The sequence below is a fragment of the Empidonax traillii genome, unplaced genomic scaffold, assembly GCF_003031625.1.
Source record: "Empidonax traillii isolate 1590-97213 ecotype Southwest subspecies unplaced genomic scaffold, ASM303162v1 scaffold2073:size91028, whole genome shotgun sequence".
NCBI classification, from domain to species: Eukaryota; Metazoa; Chordata; class Aves; order Passeriformes; family Tyrannidae; genus Empidonax; species Empidonax traillii.
Genome location: NW_020957266.1, coordinates 50,677 through 59,869, shown reverse-complemented (window position 1 = coordinate 59,869; position 9,193 = coordinate 50,677). Strand labels below are relative to the sequence as shown.

Sequence of the window (9,193 nt, the reverse complement as noted above, 5' to 3'; positions counted from 1 at the left end):
CTTTGGAGATGCCGCCACCGCTCGCCCCGGGGCTGTCGGCATAGGAGCCACAAGTCCGAGACCGAGCGCAGCCCCCCCCGGCAGCGGCGTTCCCAGCCCGGACGTGTCCTGAGGTCTCCGGCGCCGGGAAAGACGCCGGCTCGCTCCGTCCAGTGGAGCCGATCCCGCCAGAGGAGGAGCCGAGCGAAGACGGGACGTCCCGGGATGTCCCACTGGTCTGTGGGCTCCCGTCGCTGTAAGAAAGGGCTCCTCGAGCTGCAAAATAAGTATTTTTAGGTCCTTTAGGAATAAAAATAATCGGCTGCTCAGCGTGTCCGGCTGACAGTAAAGCACATGATCCCGACAGCCTCGGAGCTGTAGGGAGTCACCTCTTGCCTTTAAGCTGGTTTGGTGTTCAGGTTGGTTTGGATTTGTGTTCAGGGTGGGTTTTTTTCCACGTTGGCTTCTCTTTCGAAGATCGGCTTCGTCGTTGTCATCGGAGTAAAAAATAAAATAAAATCAAATCCGACAAATAGGCTTTTCCTTGAAGTGGAATTAAAAACCTCTCCTCGCGAAAGGACGCTAGGAAATTCATCTGAGGCTAGATTAAAAAACATGGAGATATAAATAGATTACCTAAAATCATCAAACAGCATCATTCCTCCTGGGTGTTTTGGGTTTTTTTCACCCAGTTTTGCTTGGTTTGCCAACTCCTCGCCGGGCGCAGCTCTCTGACGGCGCACGCACGCGCCGGCTCCACGCGTCGGGTTCGCTTCCTATGGGTTGGATGGTTTTTTTTGTTTTTTTGTGGTGTGGTTGTTGTGTTTTGCTTCGCTTTTGTCTCTTTAATTTCTTTTTATTTTTTTTCTTCTCCCCCACGCCCGAGGAGAAAGCACCACGAAGCAACGCCGGGCACCGGCGCTGCCGACGGTTGAGGTAAGATGGGGCCGCGGCGGTCGCGCCCGTCTCAGATCCAGCGGCTGTAGGGGCCCGTCACCTTGGTGTAGGCGTAGGAGGACACAGTGATGGCGGAGTTGGTGGGGATGGCCACCGCCTGCCGCGTGGGGACCGAGTCCCTCCTCTCCTTGCTGGGCGCCTCGGTCGCCAACGCGCCGCCCCACTTGCGTTTCTTGGCGAAGGCTTTGGCGTCCGGCGGCAGACCCAGGCGCGCCGCCTCCTCCTGCCGGGCCCGCGCCCGCTCCGCCAGCTGCTTCATCTTGGCCTCCCACAGCGCCAGGCCGTGGTTGGGCTGGTTCAAGTTCTTGTGTTGGTAGAAGACGAGGGAGATGCGGGTGGGGTGGCAGCGGTTGGGTTTCTTCAGCGGGGTGGTGGCGTGGAGCTCGCGGCGGGCACACTCAATGAGGATGGAGCCGTGGGCGGGCGCCACGGCCACGCCACCGATGTTCTCGTCCAGGAAGTTGTGCTCGCTGTCCGACCACTCCTCCTCCTCTTCCTCCTCCTCCTCCTCCTCCTCTTCCTCCTCCTCCTTCACCGCCTTCTCCGGCAGATCCTCCTCCAGGCCAAAAGGGTCCCATGGCTTGTCCCGGCGAGGCCCTGCCGCCCCCTTCTCGCCCAACGCTGCCTCCCACGGCTTCTCCGGCAGCCCCGGGCTGGGCGCCGGTGTCCTGCGCTCCTCCACCTTCACGGAGCCCCACGGCTCCTCGGGGAAGCTGGGCAGCCCCGGCAGAGCCGAGCCGAAGCCCAGCGAGCCCAGCAGGCTGGAGGTGCCCGTGCCGGCCAGCGCCGCCTCCCCGAGCTTGCAGGGGCTCCACAGCTTCGGCAGCAATCCTCCCGACCCGCGCGCCGGCGCTGCCGCCGGCTCTCCCGCCGCCAGGACGTTGGGCCACTGCTTCTCCGGCGGCGGCAGGCGCGCGGCAGCGTCGAAGGCGCTCAGCTTCTCCCGCCCGCCTGAGCCCGGTGCCAGCGCACCCCACGAGCCCTCGGCCGTGTTAGTCCTCTCGGGGGAAGACACGCCCCGCGGCGCCTTGAAGGGGCTCCAGCGCTGCTCCGGCGCCGCGCCATGGGCGGGGATGGCCGGCAGCGTCAGGCCGGCACCAGGCACAGCTGCTGCGCCAGGAAGGGGCTCGATGGCGGATGGAGGGTCCGGAGGCTCCTGCTTGATGGGGCGGCTGCCGAAACAGTTCTGTGCAAAGGACGGTGCCTCCTCCGAGCCCGGGTTAGTCCTGTGCGCCCCGGCGGCCGCCGCTTTCTGCTGGCTGGCGTAGCGGTTGGCCCGCTCGTAGGTGCGCTGGTGGTGGTTCTTGCTCCGCACGCCGTGCGGGACGGGCTCGGGGAAGGTGGTGTTCCCGTAGGTGTGGTTGAGGTTCTCCTGCAGCACCGACACGTCGGGCTTCTTCTCGTAGCCGTTGCTCACCCAGCTGCTCCCGCCCCGCTCGGGCGCCCCGTAGTTGAGGAACTGCGAGGGGAACACGTGGTTGCTGGAAAAGCCGTAATACCCGAAGGAGGGAAGCGCGAACTTGGAGTGAAACCCGTTCACGGAAGGCAGATTGGGCTGTGCATAGTAGGAATGGTAAGAGTAAACACTGTTCATGCTGTAGGGGTCGGAGGGCCGGCAGCTGCCCAGCACCGAATAGCTCTCCACCACCGCGTTGCCGTTGTACTTGAAGGCGTTGTAATGGCTCTGGGGTTCCACCTTGATGGAAGGTTTCAGCGGCTGCGGGGGGATCCCGCTTTTCAAGGTCATACCTGCGGGACAGCACACACAGCCCCTGTGACCTGTCGGTCGTGGGAGCCACCGGAGGGGAGCGACAACCCTGAAACGCTCGGCCAGGCTCGAGAATCCTATGGAGCACAGAGGTTGGCATCGCCCGGGATTCACACCCACGCTCCGCGCTGCAGAGAGAGCTCCCACCACTCCACGGCACAGGGAAAAACCCAGGTGACGTGGAAAAGGCATCCATGCCATCCGGATAGGTAGGACAACTGGGGACTGGGTGGCTCAAAAAGGAGCATCCCAAATTGTGGGGGGAGAGCACCCTGAAATCCCCACCAGGCTCCTGCTCTCCAGCTCAACACACCAGCCCATCCAACCATATCCCAATCCCCTCACACACTTCCCGGTCGGCTTGGGGGTGGCAGGACCTCGCCTGTGCCCCCGTTACCTGCGTTTGGCTGGAGCGTGGGGAGCTCCAGCACCTCCTGCTTGATCTTCTCCGGCGTCATCAGCTTCTCCTTCTGCAGCTTCTTCTTCTCTGCAGCGGCTTTCCTGGCCTCCAGCTGCCTCTGCCGGCAGGACTTGGCGGGCTCGGGCAGCTTGCGGACCTCGCGGGGGAAGGACGTGAGCACCTGGATGGCCCCGCTGCCCACCTTGGCGTTTTGGTTCTCCTCGCTGCCGAACTCATCCGTGCTGGACATCTTGTAGAGGGGCAGGACGTGCAGCTGCTCGTCCTCGGGGATTTTGCCCACCACGCGATTGTCTTCCTTGGTCAGCGTGCAGACCTGGGTGGAGGGGGGGGGCAGGTGTTGTCAGCGGGGTGCTGAGGGGTGTGGTCTGTGCTGGATGGGCCAAACCTCCTCCTTATCCCCCCATCAGCATGAATCCACACCAGCCTGGCATCCCCTCTGCTCTGGTCCCCAGCTGGCATATGGAAACCTCCCGTGCGTTGGGCAAAAGCAAACGCTGGTCCCGTTAGCACCCACGTCTGGCTGGGGTGACTTCAGCACCCACTGACCTGAGGTGTCACTTGAGGTGTCCCGCCTCAAGGACCTGGAGCCAGGCAGGGAGGACAGAATATGCTGAGCTGGAAGCAACCCACGAGGACCATCAAACCCAACTCAGCCCTACACAGAGCACCCCCAAAATCCCACCATGTGCCTGAGAGCGTTGTCCAAACAGTCCTTGAACTCCATCAGGCTCGGTGCTGTGACCACTGCCCTGGGGTAGGACAACTGGGGACGCAGTGGCTCAGGAAGGAGAACCCCAAACTGGGGTGGGGGAACCCCAAACCTCCCCCCTGGGTGCCTGCTTACCACCGTGCAGCCGTTGTAGAGGTTGTGCTGGTCCTTGTGAGCGTGGGCACAGAAATCCATACAAGCCGTCACCCCCGAGAACGGCCTCCCCTCCTTCAGGCCAAGCCGGCAGTCAATCGCTACGTCCTCGTTGGTGACCTGGTGGAAGGAGGAGAGGGCTCTGGTTAGCAAAAATCTCCCAGACACCACCACCTGGCACCCATTCCTGCTGCCAGAGGGACAAGGCGGGGGTCACAGTACCTGGTTTTGGTAGGCTTGTGGCGCCAGCCTCTTGTAGAGTGGGGCAACCTCGGTGGCCAAGTCCTGAAAGCTTCTCCGGAGCAGCTCTTCCTGTGGCAGGGAAGGCAGGAGGATGTCACCCAGGGGTTTTGGGATGGAGTCAGGGACAGAGCCCACAGACACCACACAGCACCCAACCCTTCCCACCACGTCCAGCACAAAGCACGTGGCTTAAATTCCTGGTGAGGATCTGACTGTTCAACCTCCAGCCTCTGCACCCATCAGCCCTTTGGCTTCTTCCTTGGAGCTTCTACATGGACCCCACTTGGGCCTTTCTTTTCCTCACATCTCCCTAATCCATCCAAAATTCTGCAAGGAACCCTATTTTCAGGCTTCACAGGGAATCCTACTTTCAGGCTGCGAAACCTGGAGCTGAAGGAGGTCCAAACCCACCCCGCACCCCCTGCCCCCTCACCCACCTCTTTGGGATTGTCTCCCACCAGCCTGAACTTGCGGGGGGTTTTGCTCCGGGCATATTTGCAGCCGTTGAAGTACATGCTCCACGAGCAGCCGAAGGAGAAGGAAGCACCACAGGTGTTGGGGTCTTTGCCTTGGCAGGCACAGGTCCGGCTGGGAGGGAGGGACACCACGAGGAACATCAGCCACCAGCTGGGTGACAGCAGCTCTGGGAAGAGCAGGGACCCCCATATCCCATTCCCACCCCATCCTATCCTGTCCTGTCCCATTTAATTAATTATCGCCCACATAACCTAATTATAAATAGCGTGTTAATCTTAAACCATTTAGCAAAGTTGTTGTGAGTTACTTTTGTGGGAACACAGCTTAGGAAAATCAGTGAAACTGATACTTTTGATAAACTAACTCTGATGTGTTTCAGTGAACTAAAGCCACAAATATGGATTGCTGAAGCTGGACATCCGGAATGCAGAATTTAAGGACCACAAGGACGTTTTGCAGAGAGCAGAAGAGAAAGAAGAGACTAACAAAGGCTCAGTACGTGTGTTGGAAAGTCCCTGCCAGCGGAAAAAGATACTAAAAGGAGTAAAAATATGGACTAATTAGCACAAAAAGTAAGAAATCAATAACCAACAGAGAAAACTAATTAATGAAAGAGAATTATGTAATTTAGAACCAATGAACATTAATTTCGTCGTTTGCTAAAAATGTATAAAGAGGTGAAAAAGTTTTGATTCGGTGCCTGTGTGGAGGCCAGAGGACAAGAGGAAACAGCCTTAAGTTGTGCCAGAGGAGGTTTAGATTAAATTCCTTCACTGAGAGGGTGGTCATGCCTTGGAATGGGCTGCCCAGGGAGGTGGTGGAGTCCCCACCCCTGGAAGTGTTCAGAAAACGTGTGGATGTGGCACTTGGAGGCACTTGGTCAGTGCTGAACTTGGTGGTGCTGGCTGACGGTTGGACTTGATCTTGATGATCTTTTCCAACCTTAATGATCCTGAGATTCTGAAACCTCCTGACCAAGAACAAAGCCCTGCCTTGCTCCCTAACACTGAAGTCCCAATGCTCTGGGGGGGCTCTGGCAGCAGTGGCACTTACTCGTCGTTGAGGCCGCAGCGGCGGCTCGTGGGGTTGCCGTACTTGGTGAGGGTGTCGGTGAGCTCCTGGTACAGGGTGTCCCCCAGGGTCCTGGGGATGCCCTCCCAGGCCAGGATGAGGATGATGATGACGGCGTTCTGGCAGTGGTGCCCGGCCCGGTGCCGCACCAGGCACAGCAGCTTCTCCTCCTGGTTGTGTCTGCGGATCACCTACAAAACACGGGGGCCGATTCAGTGCTCCAGGAACACCTCCTGGGATGGGGGAACCCAAAAGTGGGTTCTGGATTCTTTCTCTGGGGACATGCGTGTCCCATTGTTGTGTTTCCCCCCATGGGCTTTGGGGTGGAATTCCCCATGGGAACTCCCCCTGGGGGCGGACACAGCTCTTGCTTCCTCCTGACCATCCCACCCCTGCCCACTGCACACACCGCTGGAGGGGGATCTCTTTGTGCCCAGGAAGGGAGGCAGGAGCACTGGGGGGCTCCAGGGGGAGACGGGAGCGGGGCACAGGCACTCACCCACTTGGCGATGGGGCAGCCCCGGGAGCTCTTGCCCTCCTTCCCAGTGTAGATGACCTTCTCGATGCGGATGGCCTTGCCCTTCTCACCGTACCTGCCAGGAACAGCCATCAGCCCCACTCGCCCACCCCCACACTCAGGAGACCCCCCCCGTCACCCTCGTGGGCCCCTCAGAAGCCCCCACTCACAGGACCTCACTTACCCTGTCAGGACCCCACTCGCCCTTGCAGGACCCTGGTCACCCTCACAAGCCCCCACCTGCCCATGTAGGGTCCCTCACAGACCCTCACAGCACCCCTTAGGAGCCCCAGTTTTCCATCATGGGTCCCACTCACCCTCACAGGATCCCACTCATCCTCAGGAGCCTCTTCATGGATCCCCATTCACCCCCACAAGCCCCCTCTCACCCTCATGGATCCCCATTCTCCCTCACAGGGCCCCACTCATGACCTCAGCCCCCTCGTAATCATGGGACCCCTCACTCTCTCAGGCCTCCACTCCCCCTGACAGGTCCCCAGAGACCCCCACTCTCCCTCATGGCCCCCTGCCCTCTCAGCCCCCCAGGGGTGGGATGGGAGAAGGTCCTCACCGCTCTTCCATGAGCTCCCTGATGGAGGCCACGGTGGGCCCCGAGCCCAGGTGGGTGTAATACGGCCCCTCGTCCTTCTCCACGATTTGCTCTGAAGACACAGGAGGGGGAGACACAGATTTTGGGGTTTGTACCTCCACCACCTGCTCCAAAGGATTCCAAACCCTCAAATTCCCTCCAACCAAGCACACCAAAACTCAAGGGTTCATCTCCCCATCAGAGCATCGGGGAAGGGGTTCATTAAACAGCCAGGCAGCTCTTCATCGTTTTCTGCTCTGGAAGATGCTCCCAGCACTAAAATGCCACTGGAAAACTTGGAAATGGGCGCTCAAACCCACCCCTGTTGGCTCCCTTTGGGGACTGAAAAACCTCCCTGAGCAGCCACAGCCCTTCCAAGCACGCCAGCAGTGACCACAGCTCCATCCTGGTGAGGGGGATTCCCTCCAGCTCTGGATTTGGATTCCAAATTCGACTGGACTCCAATTTGAGATTGATTTCAAACCCCTTCCTTATCCCAGCCCCTGCTCACCACCTGGAGCACCCCTCTGGTCCTGCTCACAAGGCTGCCAAAACCATCACGGGATGATTTGGGGGATGAAAACTGTTGGATTGGCGTTGTTCGTGGGGTGATTCAAGTGGACTGTGCAAGGAAGGAGCTGCAGTGCCAAGAAGAGGTGGGAGGATGCTGGGACTGTGGGAGAAGGATGCTGGGGTTGTGGGAGAAGGATGCTGGGGCTTTGGGAGAGGGATACTTGGGCTACACGAGGATTCTGGGGCTACAGGAGAAGGACAGTGTGGCTGTGGGAGAATCATAGAATCAAAAATCAACCAGGTTGGAAAAGACCTCCGAGATCACCAAGTCCAGCCCTTGATCCAACACCTCCATGGTTACTGGACCATGGCAAGAAGGGTCCTCAGGGCTTTCAGGGCAGGAAGGTGCCGTGTGGGAAGCACTGGATGCTCCAGGCAGGCACAAGGGTGGATCCACCGGGATGCTCCGACACCTCTGGGTGGGATGAATCATCCGGCACCACGGCTGGGTCTGAACTGTGCTCCCACCCCTCTGCTCTCACCACCCTGATTTTCATTCCCATCATGTGCAGCTGGCTGGGAGCCAGGCCGAGGAGAAAGCCGGGCTCAGCTGGGATGCAGCTGTCCAGACAGGGATCAATACGGGACGAGAGGAGAAGGCTGATTTCATTCCAGCGTCCAACAGCACCCAGTAAAGCACCGAGCCCCACTCCTCCTGAACTGCTTCTCCCGCAGCTTTTCCTTCCCACAGAGAGGTGGCAGCAGGGGAATCCCCCCTCTCCCAACCCCTTAAACCACACTGGAAAAGGAAAACCAACTCCAATCTCTTCCTGGCAAACTCCAAGATCGGTTCGAGTGGCTCCAGAAAAGCTTTTCCTTCGCTCCGTGACTTTTGGGCTGATTCCTGCTGCCATTTACAGGCAAATAAATAAATAATCATCAGCCCCACTAATAAAGTGCAGCTTGGTCTTGGCCCGAGGCCACCTCTCCCAGCAGTAGGGGGGTCGTTTTTCCAGCTGGATGCTCCAAATCCTCACCCTGCTCCTCCCAGCTCTGGTATAAACACTGGGGAGGGAAAATCCAGCTCCCTGCGCTTGGATGAAAGTAGACTGAAAGGACCAGGTGGGAATTCTCCAGGGCTTGCTGCAAAGTCTAACAAGTGCCAACAAACACCAAAAAAAGACCCCAAACTCCCACAAATTCAGGAGTTTGGTGATTTTTCAATGCATCCTGGGTGGATTGGCCAGTGAACACGGCAGCATCCCAGCAGCAAGGATCTCTCCAGGAATAAGCACACATGAAAAGCCAAAGTTTGGGTTACTCTGAGTACCCTAAACCAGCTAATTTGGCTGAAAATACCCTAAAGAACCAGGGGTTTAGGTAGGTTTTGGCACTGGGACCACCATGGACTGGTGGGATTCAGCTGAGTGGCTGAAATAAAACCCAAGAGCCCTTTGGTTTTGCTTCTCATCCAACCCCCACCAGCACAGCCTGTGGTGTCGGTGCCACCCCCACGGTGACACGGTGGGTGCTCAGCATTTCCAATGAAAATAACAGGCGAGAACAGAAAGCAGAAGCAGCTCCACAGCACCAGGGTTTGACCACCTGAGTGCTGTGCCAGCTCTGGGCCCTCAGTTTGGGGAGGATGTTGAGGGGCTGCAGCGTGTCCAGAGAAGGGCAACGAGGCTGGGGAAGGGGCTGGAGCACAAGTGCTGGGAGGAGCAGCTGAGGGAGCTGGGGGGGCTCAGCCTGGACAGGAGGAGGCTCAGGGGGGACCTTCTCACTCTCTGCCACCC

General features: G+C 58.7%; 1 protein-coding gene across 1 annotated transcript in view; it reads right to left on the bottom strand.

Annotated features, from left to right (window-relative positions):
• Window positions 1–665: 665 nt before the first annotated feature.
• TET3 (tet methylcytosine dioxygenase 3) overlaps window positions 666–9,193 on the bottom strand; it is a 24,675-nt gene continuing 16,147 nt past the window's right edge. The window contains exons 3-10 of the mRNA XM_027909348.1: window positions 6,867–6,955; window positions 6,278–6,371; window positions 5,761–5,969; window positions 4,668–4,818; window positions 4,210–4,299; window positions 3,970–4,107; window positions 3,102–3,438; window positions 666–2,685 (exon numbers count right to left, since the gene is read on the bottom strand). Coding sequence (XP_027765149.1) covers window positions 947–2,685; window positions 3,102–3,438; window positions 3,970–4,107; window positions 4,210–4,299; window positions 4,668–4,818; window positions 5,761–5,969; window positions 6,278–6,371; window positions 6,867–6,955 — 2,847 coding nt within the window. The 3' untranslated portion in view covers window positions 666–946. The remainder of the gene's footprint in view (window positions 2,686–3,101; window positions 3,439–3,969; window positions 4,108–4,209; window positions 4,300–4,667; window positions 4,819–5,760; window positions 5,970–6,277; window positions 6,372–6,866; window positions 6,956–9,193) is intronic.